We start from the raw sequence: 26,226 nt of genomic DNA on the forward strand, positions 1-26,226 counted from the left end.
CTTTTAAAAATGAAAAACTTTTATTGATCATTTACCACATTTAATCTTATTTAGCACATTGAAAAAGATTTCCTAAAGGACTAGCTAAATTTGTCAATTTTTAATTCCTTCTTGGTGTCTTTGGTGCTAAGGGTAAAATCTAAAAGTAAATTTTTGTGGTATTAGTATTTGCCATTTCTCTATAGTTAAATGTGCTTAAATTTTTATGTCTGAAGATTAACTATTTGAAAGTGGTAAATTTCCTAGATTTGGGTCACTAAGCATAATCATTTAAATTTTAGGATCTGAACTGGTTAGCGTTTAAATCTCGTGGTTGATTAAAGTATTTGTATCTCTTGAAATTTAATTGCTAGAACATTGCGCATCTACTGAAATTGATCGTCATTGCTTGAATTATTTAATGCGTGTTACATGTTAGACATTTTGCAAATATTTTCAAGCGATTGTTAAAGAGTTTTATCGTGAAATTATAAATAGATTTCATTCCTAAGCAGCAATTGCTAATCGATTACTTGGTCTCCATTTCCATAGCAAGGTCGTTGACTCCATAAGGCACTGGTATTAACCATTTAAAATCTAATCAAATCTTAGGTTTTGTTGAATCTTAATCAAGTACTTGATCGCCTTGTTGTGTCTCCCGAACTAGTTGGTTCCCAACTAGTTCTTCTTCATTCCATTTTTCCATAGGGTCTACCCCCCTTAGCCTGCTATAGGGAGACAACTTAAACAGAGAGATTGGGGATCAGGGTGATAGCCCCCAATCTAAGCGTTGTCACGGTGCCTAGACACTCTATGCGACAACAGGACCCAAAATGGAAATGTGGGCGCATGTGGGAGAAACGATGAATGGGTATAGTGAGTGGAAAGGGAATAATATATGCGGATAAAGGAGCGGGACCACGCACCCAAAGTTGGGGTTTCCCAAGTAGTAGCACCCTAGAACCAAATGGTCAATAAAGGAGATCCCGTGACACTAAGATCTAAGGGTAACATCCAAAAGAGATCAAAGGGACAAGAGCACAAACTAAACCCACTCTTTCCATCAAATCCCCCCATCAATCCATACCCAGAAGTATCCATGATAAGTAAACCCAATACTCAATTACCAAATGACAAGACATACCTTTAGATTTGGGAGGCCCACCTTCAAACATACAATCAATACAGGTGGGCGAGGGACCACATGGTTGGCTCAAGTGGCAAAGAAATGGCACAACGAGCCAGTAGGAGGCTGCGAGAGGTTGTTGGCTGCCAGCTGAGGTTCATCATGGAGAAAAATTTCTCCTGGGGATATCACCCACGAAGTGGTGGGTAACAGGCCCGAAATCCTCATTCTTATAGCAGGGTCATTGTTGGTCAGCTGGGGAATTTTCACCATTTTGTGGGTTCCACTTTGGGTTGGAGATAAGCCAAACCTTTCTGGGTATTTTTGGGTTTGAGGAGAGGAGCTTGCGGCTACAATTTTAGAGCCTTCTGTGTATCATTTTGAGAAGGACGTCCAGTTCCATTTGGCAGCCCATAGCAGATTTTCTGGGCAGTGTGCATTATCAGTTTGGATCCATTTTAGTAGCTGGGTTAGCGATATTTTACCTAGGGTTTGCATAGCTTGCATAGCAAGCCCAAGTTCCATTGTTCTTATTCATTATGTACTCAGATTCCCATTGATTAATAAAATAGCTCAGTTATTCTACTTATTTCCTATGGCATTCTGATTTGGGTGCTTGGACTTTAATTTTAATTGTCATTCCTAGTTCATGTTTTTGGTATTTACTATTATTTTCCAATTAGGAATATTACACAAGCACTGCGCAGAGCGTGACACAAACGGCTCAGCATAAGGCTAGGGAGGCAGTTTCGGTGGCAGAAATTAGCTGTGGCGTGAGAGAAAATTCTCACAATAATTTTGCCAGTATTTTCCTCATTAGATTGCCAATAGAGTATCTAAATCATTGTACTCAGAATTGTTGTTGAAGAATAATAATAAAACCCTCATCTGCTGCATCGGTTTTCCCACATTGGGTTTTTCCGGGGACAATTGTCCAAAAATAAATGTGTCAAAATTCTTATGTGTGCTCGAATTTCTTAGTTTCCAATATTTTCTGCAGTATTATTTATGGTGAAAATTGCAGTTGTGATTTTAATCATTGTTTTTTGTAGCAAATAAATAGCACAATTTAATTTACAATTAAGAGAATAATTCCCAGTTGCTACACTAGATGAAATTTTCACAAAATACACATTATGCTGGGCAATCTCAACCCTAGTTGACTTTTGACCCTGGGATCCTATGCATTGGAACCCATGAACTACCTTGAGAAACATGAAATGCTATAAACTGTGAGACTGCCATGCCAGGAACTATGAAAATGCACCAAGGCGATAGAATGCATATAGACTCTATGACACATAACCATGTGGATAGGACATAGGATAGGACATAGATATGCTCAAGACATGGGCTACACCAGTCCTACATAGTGCAACCACCCCTACAAAACAAATGGCTCCTCTAAACCATGTGTCCAAGTAGGCCCATCCTAAGCCCTCCAATATTATACAGGACAAGAGGACCTAAGAGTGGAGTCTAAGAGGACCAGGCATGGCTGACCATAATAGGACTAGGATACCAAAATACATACATCAAAAGCCTACAATGCTATGACTTGCATTTTTTGGGCTCACAATGGTGTTGCCAAAAAAGAATAATGGCTATAGGTACCCCTACTAAAACGAGGAGTAATAGGACCCTCACACTATATGTGCCCACATATTATCAAAGAAATAAGTTTCGTAATCATGGTATTATTTGAAGGAGGTTTCAATGAAAACAAAATGAATCTTAGTGTTAAGAAAAGGGGAAGATTAGTTAATAGGCTAGTACTTTAGGAAAATTTATTTCAGCAATTTCATAAGTAAATGAGACCATTCAAAGAAAAGATATTAGCGTATAACAATTCTGTTCAGTATTTCAAAGATCATATTGCCTTGTTTCTTCAACTATGACAACATCAAGAAAATATTATCATGTGAAAGCATTACAAGCAAGAACGAAGACTACCTTTTATGCTTTGAGGACAAGACATGAAATGTAATGAATATAATATTATAAACATAAATAAGCAATACTAGTAAGATTGACTAAATAATCTAAATAATACAACCTAACTAAGGACAGCCCTTCACTTCCGTGACTAGTCAATGCATATGAGTATATCATCACAAAACTAACTTTATCAATCATTCAATTCACTTCCATGACTAGTCAATGCATATGAGCAGATCATCACAAAGCTAACTTTATCAATCATTCAATTCAATCATAGTCAATGTATTATTTTATGGATTTCTCATTGCTGTCCTTTTTATTTTGGATATTTAGAGTATGAACCAGATTGGTTCATTCCAATTTCTAACAATTTGCATCAGAAATTATATGAATATTTCAACAAGTAAATGTAGACTGTATGCATTTTATTGAGATTACATCTAGAAGACTATACCAAGGAAAAACGCAACCAATGAGTAACTTTCCTTTTTAGAGAGAATTGCATAAGATTCAGGTAAGGGAACACTTTATACAGGAAAAGGACAACGGAAATATGGGCTAACTTAGGCTGGAGATCAGCAGTGTTTGTGAATCAGTTACACTTGTAAATGTATTTTGAGTTCAAATGTAACAAAATAAATTACAATCATAAAAGAGAAGCAGTAATGTATTTCAACTATACCGTGGCTTCACATTGTAATTTCTATTCCATGTAAGCTGTCTAGTTGCCATGAATCTCATCCAGACAAGGATGCCGACCAGACCCAACTCCCCTTCAAATTTAGCTGTTTCTGTCAACTCTGTTGCAATATTAAACCTGCATGATGGTAGAGACAAATAATTATCAATCTAAATAACTTGAAAAGAAAAGGTAGGCTCCTTAAGTGTAGGTTCACAAATTTAGGTGTTAAACCCAGCATATGTTCATGGATTTTATATGGGATGAGCTCAACACTACAAAGCTCACTGTTGGGAAAATCAACAGTTGGGAAGTACCATGGCCATATCCATACATTGTTGTAAATCTTTATTCCAGCTAGACCTTGTTAGAGATGTCGCATTGTATGTGTTTGGAGATTATCAAAAATTTAGTATTCCATTGGGGCAGCACATCATGTGCTATTTTTAGTAGGCATCTAATGTAGCCTTCTAGATCAAATTTTAGTAAGTTTTCTCCATGCTGATTGACATTCAAATTTTGGAGGATGTATGGGAGTATGATGACGGTCAGATGGCCAATTTCATAATATTAATTCTGCTATTTTTAGTAGTTTCTATTTTTGGAAACTGAATCTTATTCAGCAACATATAACATTGTGATGGACCCAATATTTAGTTCTTTACATCGGTATCTTCATAGCTTCAAAATTCACAATCTTGGAAAATATCTATTTTAGAAATTTTAACTTTCTTGAAATTTGAAAGTAGATTTTAATAATCTTTTGAAAGATAGAAATTTCATGTTACCTCCATGGGAGGTACCCTGGTACTTTTCATGACAACACCATTGTAACTACAAAGTGATGCAGGTCAAAGTCCTTGTAGGCCATGTGCTAATGGTCATCCATGCCCGATCCTTTTAACCTCAACTCTCAGGTCCTTTCATCCTAGATAGGACTGGAGGCCTTAGGATGGATCAACTTGGACACATGGTTTAGCGGAATCATTGATTTTGTAGGGGTTATCACATGATGTGGGCCAATACATCCTGTATCTTGGGCGCAACTATGTCTTTTCCACATGTTCATGTGTCATAGAATCTGTATGCATCTCTTTGGCCAGGGTACAATATAATTCAGTTTTGCCACATGGTAGTCTTGTAGTTCACAGCATTCCATGTTTTATGGGGCACTATACAAATCCCAACGCACAAGGCTCCTAGGACAAAAATTCAACAATGGCTCAAAATCATTGTCATACGTCCTACTTGACATGCCATGTTGAAACTTTGTCCAAAAAAAAAGAATTTTACGCACAATCCAACTTGCAAAAGGGACATGCACATGAGTAAAAAGGTGGAAGATATGTTTTACATTGCATGTCTCGTTTTTTATGTGGCATGTGGACTAAAAGTTTTTCTTTCATCCATGCATATGTACTTAAGCTCAAAAGTAGCCCAATGTTGGTCTCCCCAATCAAATCAACCTAGCACATGGAAGTGATAAATGTGATAAGTATGGTCCAAGTCAAATCATGGTCAAAAGGCCAAATATTGAGGTTCATATGTGAACAAAGGAGGATCATTGGCCTCATAAAGCCAAACGTGTGTCTCCAAAGGCTAAATACACCATTATTTAAGTCAACGTTGAACCTGTTGTCGCCCAAATTGTACAGGTGAATGCAAAAATGACTCAGGGCAGGGGTTGTCACTTTTGTCCCCGCCCTCTTTGTTCTAGTTGTCTCCCTAAGGCAGACCATGGGGGGTAGTCCCTATGAAATGTGAGGATAAAAGACTTGTTGGGAACCGACAAGTTCGGGAGACACAACTGAATAGCCTAGCAACTTGGTTAATGATGATTGGCAAGTTTAATTATTAGCACAATCTAATTAGATTATTGAGAGACTAGTGCCTTAGTAGTCAAATTACTTGCACAATATGAATTAATTTCCAAGTTATCAGATGAACAGTTGTTGCTAGGATGAAAATTGTCCTATATGAGATGTGACACCTAGAACTAAGCGAAATGCAAAACTCTTGGTTATTTTTAGAAAAAATGCCTATTCTAAGTGAGTCTTGTTACCCACCACTTTGTGGGTGATATCCCTAGGAGAAAAAATTTCTCCATGATGTTCCTCAGTGGGCAGCCCCTTGCAGCCACCAACTAGCTCGTTGTTCCATTTCTACGCCACCTGATTCGGCCATGTGGTCCCTCACCTATCTGTCATGATCGTATGTTTGAAGGTGGGCCTCGCTAGCCTAAAGGTATGCCTTGTCATTTGGTAATTGAATATTTTATTTTATGTTAGTTTTTGTAGCATTGGATGTGTTCTAGCCACCAAATTTTGTGGAGAGACTTGAATACATGAGATCTCTAAAACCCATAAATCGTATCTGGAAATTCCACCTAGAGATGACTTAATTAAAATAATTAATCTTTTTTAATGGTGTCGAATTCTAAACTTAGGAAAACTAATTAATTAATGGTTATTAATTAAGTCATGGTGAGAATCTTCTAGAAGAAGACATGGATCGCGTTCTAGTTAATCTTAGCCATCGATTATGTTTTAATCTTGGCCGTTGATGTCTCAACGAGAGATTATAAGAATAAATTTGATAGGAGTTGGACAACACACTTGGAGCCACCAGGAATTCGATATTTATGGGAAATCGAACTCCAAAGTAGCAGCAGTTAGTTGTCAGATGTGATTCAGTAGTTTCGAAGCAGTGAGAGAGGACCAAGGATAGTAAGGTTGGAAGGGAGTTTTTCCAGTCCACTGAGTGCATAACAGAGAGACAACATACTCCACAGAGAGGTTGACACAGTGCAGAGAGGCAGCGCAGAGATTCAGAGGGAGATGCGTATTTTTCTGAGGAGAAGTCGAGATTCAGAGGTAGGCGCCGAAGTGGGAGCCCAGAGGCCAAAAGATCGAGTTTCCAGAGAAGAAAATGATCAGCAGAATGAGAGAGACATTGGTCACAACAGGCTAACGCAAAGGCAGCAAGGGGCAACTCATCTTGAGCTAACGTCAGTGTCGGATCACCAGTGGAAGTGAGATTTTTCTCACTAAACGTTTGTCAGCCATTCTCTTTGTATGGAAAGCTAGATTTGAGCTTCCATAGATTTGTACTCAGATTTACTACTACATAATAATAAAATCCTCAGTTGCTGCACCGATTTTCCCATGTTGGGTTTCTTTTCGGGGACAATTATCCAAATATAACAATGTTTATTTGGTGTGTGGATCTATTCTTCTAGTGTTTTTATTTCTTCAACCGTATTGTATTTGTGAAAGCTGCAGTGTATATGTTTAGATATTTTCCCTAGGGAACTGCAAGTAATTTGTTTGATTAATTTAACAAATAGAAGAAACATTATCAGTTGTTGCAGTAGGATTCGGGGTCACCGAATTTTCAAAAGGTATTAGAGCATAGATTGTAAGCGAAAGAGCTCAGCGCAGAAGGAAGGAGGCAGTTCGAATATCTGCAAAGGCGGTAGTTCAAAACCCTCTAAGGCAGCGCAGTCCCTTGGGCCAAGAGGGTCAGTTTTTGAGGAAATTTATTTCTCTAAGAGAGTCGACAAAGAAACTAAATTTTCGAAATCGAAGATTGACTAGAGACAGAGGGAGTAGCAGCAATTTCCTTGCAAAGTAGATCTTTAGCTGGGATGCAGATATTTTGCAGCAATTTGCTAGTGCAAAATAGCGCCAGGAAGAAGGAAGAGCACACATTGAGGGAATTTCTTTCCTCAGGGGACTTCTAGCACAAAATTTCTAATTTTCCTAGCATAGCAGCAGCAGTTGTGTCCAGAGTTTCTCACTCTGCAAGGGAGTGCAAATAGTTGAGCAGCAGCTGAGTAGAAAGGGAAGAGGAGATTTTCGACATTCGTTGAGATGGCCACAGATGGGCAGGAACCATGGAAGAGCAACATATTAGATCTAGTTGCTGCAGATTTCTCACATGGATCAATATCCTTGCTACAGGAGCTCAACAGAATTAGTAGCAGGAGGATCAAAGTGTCAGCAGGTGTAGTCAGTCATTTTGATGACAGTTGCAGAACTAGTTGCAGTGACATAGGTAATGTGAATTGCCCAATTGCAGTATGCAGGTGTAGTTCCAACCAAGGGATTCCCAGCGTAGAGCTATGCAGTCCAGTTTCCAACGTAGGAGGATAGTGCGAGTTGCCAAGAGGGAGTAAAGAGATTCCCCATAGGGAGATCGAGACTCAGAGGGAGTCTAGTTTTAGAGGGAGCAGCCCTATGGAATCTAGTACTTCAAGATCTGGGGAGATCAGACTCATTATTGTAGTACTTGCAGCGTCACTACAGAAGCATCAGCAGAGCAGTAATAACAACAGTATGAGTAGATCAGATTTCGCAATGATGACGGCCATACCCCTAGAAGTCAAATGGGGCGACTTGGTGCTGTAGCCTCAAAGTGCTACAAATGGGCAGGTTTCTTGACGAGGTCCACCTCTTGAATCAGAACCTTTCTACGGGAGCCCAAAGTATTGCAGTAGCAGGATGGATCAGTGGTAGTAGATGCAGCCAGCTGTTAGAGTGATTTCTGCAGAGTCTGGTTGTAGGTCAAATGTTGGGAAGCGCATTGCAAAGTTGGCAGTAGTGCAGTTGGCACAACACAGATGCCTTAGTCACAGCCCAGATACTAGCAGCAATCAAAGACTCGGGTGACAGATGTATCATACCGATCACAGTTGATTTAATATTTTGGATGCTTTTTAGTTGCAGATGTTGCAGTTGCAGCAACAGTATATGGAGATGGAGTTGCAGTGCAGATGCAGTGTTGGCAACATTTCTGCACAGTTAGCAACAACATAGATGCAACACATATCAGAGTTGCGCAGTCGTTGGTGGGCAGCTGCAGCCAAACATCAAAAATGCGACATGAGATGACGCAGAAACAGGGTGTTGTTTTAGTGGGTTGCAGCACTAGATCACGTTCCTCGCTAAGAGGGAGTGTTAGTTTTTGTAGTATCATATGCGTTCTATCAACAAGATTTTGTGGAAAGGCTAGAATATATGAGATCTCAAAAACCCATAAATCGTTTCTGGAAATTCCACGTAGATACAACTTAACAAAAATAATTAATCTTTTTTAATGGCGCCTAAGTCTAAACTTAGGAAAACTAATTAATTAAAGGGTATTAATTAAGTCATTGTGAGAATATTCTAAAAGAAGACATGGATCGAGTTCTAGTTAATCTTAGCCATCGATTATGTTTTAATCTTGGTCGTTGATGTCTCAACGAGAGATTATAAGAAGAAATTTGATGCGGGTTGGAGAACACACTTGGGGCCACCAGGAATTCGATATTGCTGGGAAATCAAACTCCAAAGTAGCAACAGTCAGTTGCCGAAGGCAATTTAGTAGTTTCAAAGCAATGAGAGAGGGGCAGGGATAGTAAAGCCAGAAGGAATTTTTTCCAGTCCGGTGAGTTCATAGCAGAGAGACAACGTACTCCATAGAGAGGTTGACGCAATGCAGAGAGGCAACGCAAAGCTTCAAAGGGAGATTTGTATTTTGCTGAGGAGAAGTCGAGATTCAGAGGCAGGAGCTGGAGTGGGAGCCCAGAGGCCAGAAGATCGAGTTTCCAAAGTAGCAGTTGATCAGCAGAGTCAGACACTGGTCCCAACAGGCTTACGCGCAGCGCAGAGGCAATAAGGGGCAACTCATATTGAGCTAAGGTCAGTGTCGAATCATCGGATGGAAGTGATATTTTTCTCACTAAACGTTTGTCAATCATTTTCTCTATATGGAAAGAAAGATTTGAGTTTCCATAGATTTTCACTCAGATTTACTACTGCATAATACTAAAACCCTCAACTGTTGCACAGGTTTTCCTAAGTTGGGTTTTTTCCAGGGACATTGATCCAAAAATAATGGTGTTTATTGTGTGTGCATCTATTCCTCCAGTGTTTTTATTTCTTCCGCATATTTGTGAAGGCTACAATGTATATGTTTCAATATTTGTCATAGGAAACTGCAAGTAATTTGTTTGATTAATTTAACAAATAGAAGAAACATTATCAGTTGCTGTAGTAGGATTCAGGGTCACCGAATTTTCACATGGTATCAGAGCATAGATTGTAAGCCATAGAACTTAGCACAGAAGGAAGGAGGCAGTTCGAATCTCTGCAGAGGCAACAGTTCAAAACCCTCTAAGGCAGTGCAATCCCTTAGGCCAAGAGGGTCAGTTTTTGAGGAAATTTATTTCTCTGGGAGAGTTGACAGAGAAACTAAATTTTCCAGATCGAAGATTGACAGAGGCAGAGGAAGTAGCAACAATTTCCTTGCGGAGCAGATCTTCAGTTGGGAAGCAAATATTTTGCACCAGTTTGCTAGTGCAAAATAGCGTCAGGAGGAAGGAATAACACACACTGAGGGAATTTCTTTCCTCAGAGGACTTCTAGCACAGAAGTTCGAATTTTCCTAGCAGAGCAGCAGTAATTGTGTGCAGAGTTTCTCACTCCAAAAGGGAGTGCGAATAGTTGAGTAACAACTGAGCAAAAAGGGAAGAGGATATTTTCGACATTCTTTGAGATGGCCACAAATGGGTAGAAACCATGGAAGAGCAGCAGATTAGATCCAGTTGCTGCAGATTTCTCACATGGATCAATATCCTTGCTACGGGAGCCCAACAAAATTAGTAGCAGGAGGATCACAATGTCAGCAGGTGCAGTCAGTCATTTTGATGATAGTTGCAGAACTAGTTGCAGTGAAACAGATAGTGTGAATTTCCCAGTTGCAGTATGCAGGTGATGTTCCAGCCAGGAGATTCCTAGCGCAGAGCTATGCAGTCTAGTTTCCAATAGGGAGCAGAGAGATTTCCCATAGGGAGTGTTGTTATTCAGAATGTCTAGGCACCGTGACAACGGCTTAGATCAGGGGATGTCACCCTAATCCCTAATCTCTCTGTTTAAGTTGTCCCCCTACAGCAGGCTAAGGGGGGTAGACCCTATGGAAAAATGGAATGAAGAAGAACTAGTTGGGAACCAAGCAGTTCAGGAGACACAGTCAAGCGATCAAGTACTTGATTGAGATTTAGCAAGACTTATAGGATTTGATTAGATTTTAAGCACTTGATGCTAGTGCCTTATGGAGTCAACTATCTTGCTAGGAAATTTAGGACCAAGTAATTGATTTGCAACTGCTGCTTGGATGAATGACTATCTTACCTGAAGTGCAGATCCTAAAGCTAATATGAGATGCAAGAATCTTGGTTAATTTTAGTTAAATGCCCGATTTCGTAGTAATTGACAAAAAGAAACTAAGGTGAAGCACACTAAGGTGTGATTAACGATACCTCTCCTGAAAATTTAACATACCCGGTGCCTCCGGCGCTGCAGAGAGTTGTGGCTTTGACGACTACAAGGTCACTGTTTTAAGTACTATTAAAAGCAGGCTTCTCAAGCAAAGATGGGTGGATACTTATCTCTCTATCGACCAAGCTTATGCTTGGAAGTAAATTTTAGTTATGCAAAACTAACTTAATATGCAAACGCACAAGATGATTAGGAGATGAAATGAAGTTAGGTTCAAGGATGAAAAGTGTTTATGTGTAATATCCCTAGCCTGGAATATTCCTCAAACCCCAGCAAAAATCCCAACCAAATATGTGCAAATGATATAATAACCCAGAAGTGATAAAATAACAGTGGAACAACATATAATAATGTAAACCAGAAATATAAGCAGATACACAAGAAATGCAACAAGAGAGGCTAAGCCATTTTATTACATTGAGCAATAAAATGAGTACAAGATGTGATAAGACATATGGCACCTCGACTTGCACAAGGCAAGTGAAGAAATACTCTCAGAATGACAAGAATGGCCTCTCTGCGTGGATGTTGCTGCTGCTAGAAAACACATGATGATTTGGGGTTGCTCCCCTCCTCGGAAAAAGCTGAAACTATGGATTCGGGCTCTACTCAAGAAACCCAGAAAAACCCAGAAAGCTTTCCTAGAATGGTCGACCCTGGAAAAACACCCTCTTGGGATTCTACGCAGTTCCTCAATGCCCTGCGCTGCCACTGAAGGAAACCCCTCTAAACTCTGCCTGAAACACTGCCAGAAACCCTACCAAAAACCTCCAATGAGACAAGAGCTGAACCCCTTCTCAATCTCCCAGCATAAATCCACCTGCAAACCCCAATCCATCACTGCAACAAAAAAGAACTGCGTCCCTCTCCAAGTGCTGCGCAGTCCTCCAAAAATCTAATGAAACTGCTGCTGAAATGATAACAAAACCACTGCTGAAATACTGATGGAAATACCTTGCCCGAGCAGGCACTCGAAGTCCCCCGGGGCTAAGGGTCAGATCTCCAAACGGAGACACTCAATGCACTAAACAGTGTTGCAGACCAGCTAAACAACCAGCGTTCTCAGAAGTCGAATCGAATAGCTCAAAATGGACATAACTAAATGATCCAAAATGAGGGGGCTCCTGTCTATTTTATAGCCTCTGCCTCTCACAATCCCTAGGCTCACCTCCTCCTGCGTGATTCCCCTCTTGCCATGTGTGCTTTTCCTCCTCCGCAGTTCCTCCATGTGTCTGTGTGGGCTCCATTTCTGCGTCCCCCTTTGGCCCCCTTGGCTCCCCTTTAAGTCACAACGTTGTGCTACCTAGGAAGTGACTTTTTATTCTAAAGTGAGTTATGTTCCCCCTTCCTCACTTTTTATTTACAAATAACTATAGAAGGCAAAAATTGAACAAAATCGAATATTCCAATTAGCCATAGCTAATTAGGAATATTACAGTCTCCCCCGGCAAAATGTTGCTTGTCCTCAAGCAACTAAAGTGATGGATGTTGTAAGATCTTCTCACTCTCCCAAGTGGCATCCTCATCCGGCAAATTCTTCCACCTCACCAAGAATTCCCGGACCGTCCTGCTCCACAGCTGCCTCTCCCTAGTGTCAATGATAGCCTCCAGTTGCAATACCAAATGCCCCTCATCATCCATGGGTGGTAGCTCATCTGTCACGGTCACCTGCTGCCCCAATGCCTTCTTCAAGCATGATACATGAAAAATGTTATGAATCTTGTTGCCTTGGGGCAGCTCCAACTCATATGCAACCTGTCCAATCCTGCGTATCACCCTGTATGGCCCATAAAAGCGGGGCTTGAGCTTCTCAGCCCCCTTTTGCTTCAGGGATGACTGTTGGTATGGCTATAATTATAGGTAGACCATGTCTCCCACCTCGAACTGCTTCTCCACCCAACCCCTGTCGGCATACAACTTCTGTTGGCTCTGCGCTGTAGCCATGTTATCCTTGAGAGCTCAGAGGATATCCTGACTCTCTTGGATCCAAATCTTGGCTCTAGGAGCCCTGCTATCACCAAACATCTGTCGACAAAAGATAAAGGATGATACACATATAACGCATAGAATGGTGACATACTAATGGACATGTGATGTGAAGTATTGTAGCAGTACTCCCCCAGATGCAGCCACTTCAGCCATGCTCGCTGTTGCCCACTGATATAGTTACGCAAGTAGCCTTCCAACCACTTGTTAACTATCTCCATCTACCCATCCGCCTGTGGGTGATCGATGGTACTCGGTGTCAACTCCGTCCCCACCAATTGGAAAAGCTCCTGCCAAAACCCACCCATGAAACGGCTGTCCCTGTCACTGACGATGGTCTTAGGAAGACCATGTAGCCTGAAGATCTCCCTGAAGAACAACTCGGCCACTTGTGTTGCTATATAGTATGCGGATATGGCAAAGAAATGCGCGTACTTTGTCAGTCGATCAACGACGACAAAGATACAATCCTTGCCCTGTACCGTGGGCAACCCTGTGATGAAGTCCATCGAAATGCTCTCCCATTTCCCCTCCGGAATGGGAAGAGGCTGTAATAAACCCGCGGGATGGCTCATCTCTCCCTTATTCCTCTGGCAAACATCGCACTCCCGGATGTGCTGGAGCACGTCCTCCTTGAGGCCCTTCCATGAGAACCTCTCCCTAATGGCCCTGTAGGTTTTGGTAAACCCCTAATGTCCTGCCAAAGGTGAATCGTGTGATGCCTGGAGTACCATCTTCTTGAGCTGAGACCCCTCAGTCAAGAAGATCCGTTCCCTATAATAGATGATCTCATCGACCACCCTGTACCTGTCATCTGCCACCTGCCCATCCAAAACCTCGCATGCAAACCTGTCCTTGGAGTACTCTACTAAGAGTTGAGCCCTCCAATCTGTATCCAAGCTCATAAGAGACAACGTGGCTGATCTACGTGAAAGGACATCTGCTACCACGTTGTTCTTACCATTGACATACTCAATGTCAAAGTCATATGCTTGGATCTTACTGATCCACTTCTGCTGCCTCTCCTGTAGCTGCTTCTGCTCCAAAAAGAGCATGAGGCTGTTGTGATCAGTCCTCACCCTGAACCTGTTGCCTACCAAATACTGCTGGTACTTAGCCAATGCATGCATGACGGCCAACATCTCCTTGTCGTATATAGAATACAACCTCTTGTGCGGAAGAAGCTTCCGGCTCTCAAATGCTATAGGGTGACCTCCCTGCATCAATACTGCGTCGATCCCCTCTCCCGACGCATCACACTCCAAGACAAATGGTTGCGTAAAATCTGGCAACGCAACCACTGAGCAGCTGCTCATAACCTCCTTGAGCCTGTCAAAGGCTCGCTACGCTGTATCTGGCCAACTGAATGCCCCCTTCTTCGTCAAATCTATCAGGGGTGTAGAAAGCTGTGAGAAAACTTTGACGAACTTCCGGTAGTAAGTGCAAATGCCAATGAATCCTCGAAGTTCCGTCACGTTTCTCGGCTCCGGCCATTCCTTGATGGCCCTGATCTTCTCCTTGTGGACCCTCACTCCGTCCACCCCTATGATGTGTCCTAGATACAACATCTTCGTCAACCCAAACTCACACACTTGGAGAGTTTGGCATAGAACTGCTACTCCTGTAAGATACGCAATACTGTCTTAATGTGCTGGAGATGCTCCTCCCAAGTCCTGCTGTAAATGAGAATATCATCGAAGAATACCAACACAAACTTCCTCAAATGACTACGGAAGATGTGATTCATGTAGGACTGAAATGTAGCTGGGGCGTTGGTTAGCCCAAAAGGCATCACCAAGAACTCAAAGTGCCCGTAGTGACACCTGAAGACGGTCTTGGGAATATCCTGCTCCCTCACGCGAATCTGATGGTACCTAGATCTCAAATCAATCTTTGAGAAGAATCGTGCTCCCCTAAACTCGTCCATCAACTCATCGATCCTGGGTATGGGGTACCTGTTCTTCAGGGTCTTCTTGTTCAGGGCCCTGTAGTCAATACACATCCTCAATGCACCGTCCTTATTCTTCACCAACACCACAGAAGAAGCAAAAGGACTCGTGCTCGGACGAATGTGCCCAAGTGCCAGCAACTCCTGGATAGCCCGCTCAATCTCGTCTCGATAGGCCTTGGGGTGCCTATAGGGGGTGGTGATCACTGCCTGTATGCCCTGATCAAGCTCGATAGTGTGCTCAAACCCCCGATGCGGTGGCTGTCCTGGTGGAATCTCTCCAAACACTATGGCATACCGATCAAGGATGGACTGGATCTCTGGATGTACTATCTGTCCTGTAGTCCCTGCCTCTAATGCACGCAACTCCACTACCCACTCTATGTCTCCCTTCCGGAAGGCTGCCTCCATCCGATGAGCCGACACAGTTTGGGGCGGATATGTGTGTTGTCCCCGTATCTTCTCATGCCTCCCGGTCTTCTCATCATCCCACTCCATCTCTAGGGTCTTCCAATCCGTCGTGACCTTCCCTAGAGTAATAAGTCACTAGACACCCAGTATCATGTTGGTGTCCGGAATATCGACCACGAAAAAGTGGTCAGTCAATGTATAGGTGCCCATCGTCTGATCTCGTGAGACCAATACTGAAAACCCATCGAAGCTCTTTGTTTGAATACCTCTCCACTGAACCATCTGTGCATCGATGAAGTTGTGGGTTGCCCCACTATCAACCAAAACTTATACGCATTGGCCACGTACTGTCCCTCGTACGCGTAGCGTCAAATACTTGGGAACTCCAGGCAACGCTGCAAGGGCCCCTCCGGTGGGTGCAAAAGATGCACCACCTACTGCAGGTGGTGGAGGTGGCAAAGGTCCCTGTATGGTATGGCTATCTCCTGCCTCCACATCCTCCTCATTATCCTCTTCTCCACTACTCTCGAAGAAGACCTTAATAAAATGTGCTTTGCCAGCAGCACATCTATGTCCTGGTGCCCATGGCTCCTGACAGGTGAAGAACAACTGCTTCTTCTTCAGCTCCCGCCTGGCATCGTCGTCAAAACGTACTCGTCCTGGATTCCCCTTGGGAGGAGGAATCCTCACATCCTTCCCCTTAGACTGGAAAGTCTGTCTCTGGGGGTAAGGTGTTTGGGTCCTGGGTAAGACATCCTGTAAGTCCCGGGTCCTGCTGATAGCGTCCTGGATAGGTCTGGCACCATCACGAAGACCCTCAAGAAATCTGCAATGTAGGTCTCTAGGCTCCCTATCTGCTTGAGCCTCGTCAACTCAACAAAATGTTGCTCTGGGTCCCTCCGATCAAATCGTTCCATCAGTCTCCTGGTAAACTCGGCATAGGTCGTCACTGTGGAGTGCCCCAGTATAACCATCCCATGAAACCACCAATCCTGGGCCTCGACATCCAAATGCAATGTTGCCACCTTGATGGCCTCTGCGTCCGACATCTGGTTAAGCTAGAAATAAATGTCCAGCTTCTCCACCCAAGACATTGCTAAACTGTTTGATGAGACATCAAACGTAGGCAAGTGGAATCTACTCGCTACACGGTGGGTATCGCCATCATGGTAATGTCGGTATCCTCTGTGATGGTCGCGGGGTCTACTATCCCGCTGGAGCTGAACAAAATCTCTGAATGAGAGGGCTTCCCTGAACTCCTACCCATAGGCCTGGTACTCTGCAAAATAATCGCCCATATGTCCGGGCTCTGCCTCCTGCTGGGCTACGGCCCCCGTGTCTGCTCCTAAGAAAGTGGGCATGGTAGAGCGTGTAGGGGCATGTGAGGCCACCTGCTGCGCAGTATCACGCTGCTCTGGCAAGTGATGGGATGCACTTGATCCCTCACCAATCTGAAAAACTCGTGGGCTCTCATGCTGTCTGGCCTCTACTGCCGTGAATCTCTACCCCATCACCTCAATCTGCCTCGACAGATCCTGCACTGATTTGAGGAGCATATCTGCAAATCTCTTCCTGTCCTCGTCGACCATCTGTTCTGCGTCCACTATTGGCTGTCCCTGTTCTGCGTCTGCCACAAGGTCCTCCTGTTCTGCGTCCAAAACAGGAACACAGTCTCCCTCTCCGTAGGTATTCTCCAACCTACGTCCAGTGTCTCTGTATCTCCTATCTCTGTAACAAATGTAGGGTTTTTCCCCGGGTGTCATAGATTGCTAGCTCCACAGGCTGAGCCAGATCTATGCTCTGATACCACTGTAATATCCCTAGCCTAGAATATTCCTCAAACCCCAGCAAAAATCCCAACCAAATATGTGCAAATGATATAATAACCCAGAAGTGATAAAATAACAGTGGAACAACATATAATAATGTAAACCAGAAATATAAGCAGATACACAAGAAATGCAGCAAGAAAGGCTAAGCCATTTTATTATACTGAGCAATAAAATGAGTACAAGAGGTGATCAGACATATGGCACCTCAACTTGCACAAGGCAAGTGAAGAAATACTCTCAGAATGACAAGAATGGCCTCTCTACTGCTGTGATGTTGCTGCTGCTATAAAACAAATGATGATTTGGGGCTACTCCCCTCCTCGGAAAAAGTTGAAGCTCTGAATTCGGGCTCTACTCAAGAAACCCAGAAAAACCCAGACAGCTTTCCTGGAATGGCCAACCCCCGAAAAACACCCTCTTGGGGTTCTGCGCAGTTCCTCAATGCCCTGCGCTGCCACTGAAGGAAACCCCTCTAAACTCTGCTTGAAACACTACCAGAAACCCTGCCAAAAAGCTCCAATGAGACAAGCGTTGAACCCCTGCTCAATCTCCCAGCATAAATCCACCTGCAAACCCCAATCCAGCACTACAACAAAAAGAACTGCGTCCCTCTCCAAGTGCTGCGCAGTCCTCCAAAAAGCTGATGAAACTGCTACTGAAATGATAATAAAACCACTGCTGAAATACTGATGGAAATACCTTGCCCGAGCAGGCACTCGAAGTCCCCCGGGGCTAAGGGTGAGATCTCCGAACGGAGACACTCAATGCACTAAACAATGTTGCAGACCAGCTAAACAGCCAGCGTGCTCAGAAGTCGAAACGACTAGCTCAAAATGCACATAACTGAATGATCCAAAATGAGGGGGCTCCTGTCTATTTTATAGCCTCTGCCTCTCACAATCCCTAGGCTCACCTCCTCCTGCGTCATTCCCCTCTTGCCACGTGTGCTTTTCCTTCTGCACAGTTCCTACATGTGTCTGCGTGGGCTCCATTTCTGCGTCCCCCTTTGGCCCCCTTGGCTCCCCTTTAAGTCACAACGTTGTGCTACTTAGGAAGTGACTTTTTTTTCTAAAGTGAGTTATGTTCCCCCTTCTTCACTTTTTATTTACAGATAACTATAGAAGGCAAAAATTGAACAAAATCGAATATTCCAATTAGCCATAGCTAATTAGGAATATTATATTATGCTACGATCTGATTCAGAATTATATATCAAAGCCCTTAATTGTCAAAATGAATGTTCACTTCACTAGACACAGATTGAAAGATAAACTTCTTAGCAATATCATAATTAGACCAGAAACTTACTTCAAATCTTCTAGATTCTTTCAAATGCAATTATAGCTCAAAGAAAACAAAATCGTCTTCACAAATTAATATAGATGCTCGAAAAATACTAAGTTTATGAAACAAAAGATATGCATTTTATCACAATTCCATGACAGAGTACTTAATTTTCAGAAATTAGTTTTTAGGATAACAGTAAGAAAAACTTTATGACAACAGCAATATGACAATGAAAACAATAAGCTATCAATGATATCTTTATGCCAAAAATTTACCGAAATTTTCTCAAACTTGCCCACATGAATTATAAAAAATTATCAGCCTGTTATGATGTGATTTCCAGAATTATATCAGATCTGATATACTTATTACAACCATCAATTAAAACATGAAATAAGCCTAATGATGAATGCCCAACTCAAGAAATTAATTCCTTAATGTATTAGACAACTTACGAACTGATTTTAGGTTAACCCACATGAAATTTTGCCACTGTTATATTTCAGACTTCAGAAACAGAATTATTCAGAGATAACAATCACTCAAAATGAAGATCTAGGCCAAATTTTTTATGCACATCAAACATAAATGACTTATCAATGTATTTAGCAATTTTTTTAGTTAATTTCAAACCACTTAGATGTGTTTTTCACCGCTATTAGAAAGGTATATGACTGTTGTAGCAAACAGTGAGAAAAAAGATGGTTTAGAGATCAAACCCTCAGGCCCTAGGCCTTGAAAATCACTTGCCCAAGTTGCCCAAAAAATTTCAATACCTGAAACACAAATTTTTACCAAATTTTCTGCAAAAACCCACCAATGATTAGCTTCAGAAAATCAAATATTCAAATAAAAAATGAAGCAAGGGGAATCTAGGGTGAATGAGAGCTAGCATTAGGCCCAATAAAACTAGCGTTGGGCTAGGAGAAGGCAGATCTGGGCTTAGGAGCCCCAAAAATTGAAACCCTTGTTCTGAAAAAAATTATTTTGCTTCAGATCTTCAGATTTATTGCAAAATCTTTAATGGTTAGCCTTGCAAAAATATTTGGGACAAGATATTGCTTTCCAGGGACTAGATCTGTCTCAAAACCCCCAGATTTGCTTGAAAAATCTCAAATCTAAAGATTTACTTGACTGATTTCCCAAATCTATTCTTGCAAACAATCTTTGAGCCCAAATCTTGCCCTCCAGGGTCTAGATCTAACTCAGATCTGAAGATTTTCTTGGTTGATTTCTCATATCTATTCCTGCACAAGTGAAAAGAGAAAAACCTAATACGTACAAAAATAAAGAAAATCCCAAAAACCCAAGTGTTAGAATTCAAAATTATGTGACAAAATTTCACATTTACACAAGTAAATAACAAATCTATACAAATAATTTATAGTTCTATCAAATCTGAGGAGTATGAATCCAACTCCGCTCCTAGATCTAATAATCTAAGGCTCTCAATAGCCAGATCTATCCAAATTTCCACAAAATATTTAAAAGATTTTGAAATTTTAGAGAAGTACTAGCCCAAAAACACCCTGTAGAAAAAAGATTATCGTTAGATAAATCCTGACGCTTATATGAAGTAGGCTCTTCAGAAAATATGTGTTGAGAGTTGGCTGGTCTAACCGAAGACTATCCCCAAACACTCAATGAGAACCTAAGAGATCTTCTGAAAACACTAGATCAACTATCAAATCAAGTAGAGAAATAGAACAACAATAAAATTTTGAAGAAATAGAGATACCTGCTACATCAATCAAAATTAAAAATGTTACCCTAGATCCAACAAACTGAATAAGTACCTGTATTCAAATTATTCTAAGAGAGCTATTGATTGCTAGTTTTCACATAATATTAAGCAAAAATTAAAACAATGTTACCATAAATTTATGAAGAGGAACACTACAACACGTTGAAACCCCAAAGACTTTGCATTAATTCAAAAAAGTATACAAGAGAGCTTGAGATCTTAGTACACGACTCAAAGGTTGGATTGGATCAACTAACAAATGACCTCCTATTTAAAGAGAAACCTTCCAACGGCTAGTTCGAGAGATCCTTGTCAAATCAATCTCAACCGTTGATGAAGATTAAATTTTCTTTTAATCTCATCCATTTAAATTTTAAATTCTTGAGGAAATTCGAATTTTTCATTTAAATGCATTTTAATGCATTTTAATTAACTCAAAAATAAAAATTTTGGGTTAATTTCCTCAAAAATTTAACTTTGACTTAAACCCCAGGGATCAAAGGCTTAAAATTTAGCAAAATAATTAATTTACCTTAGTCCCGGGACCTTTTAAAATTTGAATTTTAAGGACCAACGAATTTTTCCTTTGAAAAATTTAAATTTACCTAGGACCTAGAATTAAATAAATTTCTAGCTAAGGATTTTAATTAATTTTTTGCCAGAAAATTTAATTAATTAACCTATGAGGGGATAAATTATTTTCTAACCCTCAAGACACTTTACATCATAATTTTCATATCTTTTACATCATAAAAGGGAAAACCCATCTGAAATAGACCCTCACATACTACCCATTTCAGCAACACAAATATAATTCAGCAGACCAAGAAATTTGTAATAAAATAACCTAACCAAATAGTTAGGATTATTCCCAAATCACTTTTACATAGACTCGATCTATAACACTAGGACTCGCCTAAGATCCTAGTGACAAAATACATTCCGGCTTTGGGGTAAGATTGAAGGAAAACTCTGCTGACAATCCGAGAATGGATCGATGAGACAAAAAACCTCCCAGAATGTAGATCGTTACCAGAAAAATAGGTTTACTTAGGCAATTACATACATGACACAGATCTGCTGAGATTATTTACATCATATACATGCAGAATGGGTTTACATTGTAACATGATAATCATGTCGATGATGATAGCTGAACGGAAAAGACACATCGATTAGGCACTATCCCTTTTGTGAAAAAAAAGGGTGTACTGCTATAGGTCGTTGACAAATAGTGGTCAATAGGGAGATTGAGACTCGGAGGGAGTCTAGTTTCAGAGGGAGCATCCCTATGGAATCTAGTACTTCAGGGTCTGGGGAGATCAAACTCATTATTACAGTAGTTGCAGAAGCATCAACAAAGCAGTGACAACAGTAGTATGAGTAAATCAAATTTCGCAATGATGACGGCCAAACCCCCAGGAGTCAAATGGGGTAACTTGGTGTTGTAGCCTCAGAGTGCTACAGATGGGCAGGATTCTTGACGAGGTCCACCTCTTGAATCAGAAACTTGCTACGGGAACCCACAGTATTTCAGTAGCAAGATGGATCAGTGGCAGTAGATGCAGTCAGATGCCAAAGTCACATATGCAGAGTCTAGTTGCATGTCAGATGTTGGGAAGCACAGTGCAAAGTTGGCAGCAGTGCAGTTGGCACAGTGCAAAGTCAGTAGCAGCGCAGATGCCTCAGCGACAGCATAAATACCATCAATAGTTAGAGACTCGAGTGGCAGATGTATCATACTGATCACAGTTGATTTTGTATTTTGGATGTTTTTCAATTGTAGATGATGCAGTTGCAGCAACAACAAATGGAGAGGGAGTTGTAGTTTTGGAAGTAGTTCAGCAAAGTCAGCAGCAGCATAGATGCAACACATATCAGAGTTGCGCAGTGGTTGGTGGGAAACTGCAGCCAGACATTAGTAGCATGATAGGAGATGATGCAGAAACAGGGTGTTGTTTCAGTGGGTTGCAACACTAGAACACGTTCATCGTTAAGAGGGAGTGTTAGTTTTTGTAGTATTGAATGTGTTCTAGCCACATGATTTTGTGGAGAGGCTAGAATACATGAGATCTCGAAAACCCATAAATTGTTTCTAGAAATTCCACCTAGAGATGACTTAATTAAAATAATTATCTTTTTTAAGGGTGACTAAGTCTAAACTTATGAAAACTGATTAATTAAAGGGTACTAATTAAGTCATGGTGATGAGAATCTTCTAGAAGAAGACATGGATCGAGTTATAGTTAATCTTAGTCATCAATTATGTTTTAATCTTGGTCATTGATGTCTCAACAAGAGATTATAAGAAGAAATTCGATGGGGGTTGGAGAACAGACTTGGAACTACCAAGAATTCAATATTGTTGGGAAATCGAACTCCAGAGTAGCAGCAGTCAGTTGCCGGTGGTGATTTAGTAGTTTCGAAGTAGTGAGATAGGGGCAGGGATAGTAAGGCTGCTAGGAAGTTTTTCCAGTCCAGTGAGTGCATAACAGAGAGACAGCGTACTCCACAGAGAGGCTGGCGCAGTGCAGAGAGGCAGTGCAAAACTTAAGAGGGAGATCCATATTTTGTTGAGGAGAAGTCAAGATTCAGAGGCCGAAGCCGGAGTGGAAGCTCGAAGGCCATAAGATCGAGTTTCCAGAGCAACAGCTGATCAACAAAGTGAGAGAGACATTTGTCCCAGCAGGCTGACGCAGAGGTAGCGCAAAGGCAACATGGGGCAGCTCATCTTGAGCTAAGGTCTGTGTCGAATCACTAAACATTTTTCAGTCATTTTCTTTGTATGGAAAGCTAGATTTGAGCTTCCATAGATTTGTACTCAGATTTACTACTACATAATAATAAAACCCTCATCTACAGCACCAGTTTTCACAAGTTGGGTTTTTTCTGAGGACATTGGTCCAAAAATAACAGTGTTTATTGTGTGTGCACATCTATTCTTCCAGTGTTTTTATTTCTTCTGCAGTATTGTATTTATGAAGGTTGTTGTGTATATGTTTCGATATTTTCCCTAAGAAAGAGCAAGTAATTTGTTTGATTAATTTAACAAATAGAAGAAACATTATCATTTGTTGCAGTAGGATTCAGGGTCACCAAATTTTCATGGTTTACTTATCATGGAAACTCTTGGGCATGTAATAATGGGGGATTCGACGGAAAGAGTGGAGTAGATCTGTGATCTTGTCCCCTAGATCTCTTTTGGGATATTAACCTTGAACCCTAGTCCCGTGGGATCTATTTTACTCGATTTTGGGTTTTTGGGATGATATTACATGGGAAACCATGATTTTAGATGCATGGTCCCTCTCCCCAATTCAAAAATATCAATACCCTTCCACTCATTATAACCCCTTTCATCACTTCTCCCACCTAGGTCCACATTCCTCTCCTGAATCCACATAGGGTCAGCAACCACCTCAACTTGCCCACATCTTGGATCAGGCTTGGAACAATGCCCCAGAGGTTGATGAAGATAAAAAGAAAAGAAAAGGAATAATTGGCCACATTCAACAGGAAATTGTACCACAAAATGCAAAAGATGGCTGAGACAAACACATTTAGCACGTTGGCAAAACCCATTACATGAGCTCTACCCCTTCCATGGACATCACCCTGGTTCATAGAGGCCCTAGATGAATCTCCTTTATCATTCAGGAACCCATGATTGTCCAAACCCCTGGTGGGCGATAAACCGCCCCACCTTTAAGAGGGGTATCCACTGCTATACTTTGCACATCATGCTCTCATTCCTTTGAGCCCCGAGCAGTTAACCAAAAAAAATCATAAAAGGAAAAAGGCATACAAATAAGGGTTGAAAAATCAAGGTCGGGGTAACTCATATACCACAATTGCTCTCTCCTACACATTATTTACCCAAGTGTGGGCTTCTCTTTTATTAGCTACCCTTGTGCCATGGCATGTGACCCGGGTTGTTCCCCATCACCTCCTTCTCCGTACCATCATTGTATCACATGCCACCACCATTTGAACGATGTACCATGAACATATCACCCCCTTTAGAAACAGAAACCACATAATAGGATGATTGGTTAACCCCCCTTGGAGCTTAGAGACATTAGCACATACTAAAGTCCATTATGGAAGCGCATGCCATTATGAAGTGCCCACTTGTTTTCCATGGTTTGTAAATTCTTTTACTTGATTGCTTTAATGAATTGATATGTTGGAGGGTACGGGGATGTATTAGATCTTATGCAAGATTGCAGATGGTCTCCATTAAGGGTTTGGTCTCCCTATACAAGGTCCTAACCTTCCAGAGGGCTACATTGGCACATGTAGGGTGTGTGTAGAGAGACATGGGCCTCCACAGTAGCAGGCACCATTTGATGGATCCCTAGAGTCATTCAAAGATCGCCTATGGTTCACCTATTTGATGAAGAAGATGCACCTGGTTCACCATGCCCAGCCAGCCCCACTGTTACACTATGCACTTGGAAGATGACCCAAGACTTGTATGATGGTGTGGAATCATTTATACTATCATTCGAGCCCTTGCGGATGTTCTACAGGCATCTTCGATTTTTTTGGAGACCCATGAGGACACTTGTGTGCCCCACACCCACTTTGGAGCACCACAGGTTTACTACTTGGAGAGCAAGGGGCCAACCCCTTGTCCACTACTTTTGGGAGTCTTGTTTCACATTATGGTGTGAAAATTTGGATGCCCAAATTTTTACTGTAGCAAATAATTATGTTTCTTCTATTTGTAAATTACTGAATAAAATTATTTACTTTTTCCTACAGTAAACACAAAAACTAATACACTGCAGCCTTCACCATTAAAATAAAATGCAAAAACAAGAAAATGAACAAGAAGGAAATAAACAACACATTACACAATTATTTTTGGACAAATTTCCCCGAAAAAACCCAATGCAGGAAAACCGGTGCAGCAACTCATGGTTTTATTATTATGTAGAAGTAATTTTTGAATACAATCTCTGGATGCCCTCCTGGCTATCCAGTACAGAGAATGTCACTAACAAAGAGATAAGTGAGATTACCTCACACTATCACTGGAAATCCTGACTGATCCAACCACTGAATGACTAGCCCTTAGCTGCCTTTGCGCAGTCACTACATCAACCCAGCGTCACATTTTCAGGGCTCTGCGTCACTCCTCCAGGCTAATTGATTTGCCTCTGATATTCTGACTTCTTCTCTCCCGGTGTCACACCCCGGTTTCCAGCTACAAAAATCGATCCCTCCAACAAATTTTGGATCTCCTCAAGGCTCTACACTGCCTCTGTGAAGCACTACGTCAGCCTCTTCTGGGTCTACGCTGCCTCTCCCAGATCTCTCTCTACCTGCTCTGCTGAGTATTCTCGGATCAGGAGAAATCTCCAATCGGAACGATCCCTGCCTCTCACTGCGAAATATCACTTTGAATTTCTCACCGGCAGTTGCTCTGCTTCAGAAATTCGATTTTCTGAACTCTATTCGATGTGTTCTCCAGGTGCCCCTCAAGCCACTTCTTATATCTTTTTGTTCGACAACCAACGACCCAGATTAACTTCTAATCAATGGCTTAGATCATTTTGGCTTGATCCTCGTCTTCTTCTAGAAGTTACACCCACAGTTTAGATTAATACCCATTAATTATTTTAATTTCCTCAGTTTGGACTTAAGATCCCATTAAAAATAATTAATTATTTTAATAAAACTATCTCCTGGTGGAATTTCCCAAAACGATTTCTGGGTATTGGAGAATGCACGTGTTTAAGCCTCCCTGCAAATTTTGAGACTTAGAGCACATCCGATGTTACCAGAAATCAACACTCCCTCTTAGCGAGGAATGTGCTCTAGCAATGCAACCTGCTGAAGCATGACTCTGTTATGTAACATCTCCTTCTGCGCTGCAATATCTAACATCCTATCCACCAACTAATGCGCAAATGATACATCTACACTATTGCTGACCCTGCCACTATCAACACTGCATCCGTAC

At 41.4% G+C, this 26,226-nt stretch overlaps 1 protein-coding gene across 3 annotated transcripts in view; it reads right to left on the reverse strand.

Annotated features, from left to right (window-relative positions):
• LOC149224136 (alpha-glucan water dikinase, chloroplastic-like) overlaps nt 1-26,226 on the reverse strand; it is a 483,030-nt gene that overhangs the window by 363,232 nt on the left and 93,572 nt on the right. For all 3 annotated transcript variants that reach the window (XM_089386018.1, XM_089386017.1, XM_089386016.1), the window contains exon 11: nt 3,729-3,863. In XM_089386018.1, coding sequence (XP_089242144.1) covers nt 3,729-3,863 — 135 coding nt within the window. The remainder of the gene's footprint in view (nt 1-3,728; nt 3,864-26,226) is intronic.

Source organism: Pinus tabuliformis, chromosome Q (genome assembly GCF_031772625.1).
Source record: "Pinus tabuliformis cultivar Carrire ecotype Pingquan chromosome Q, CPIR1, whole genome shotgun sequence".
In the NCBI taxonomy this organism is placed as follows: Eukaryota; Viridiplantae; Streptophyta; class Pinopsida; order Pinales; family Pinaceae; genus Pinus; species Pinus tabuliformis.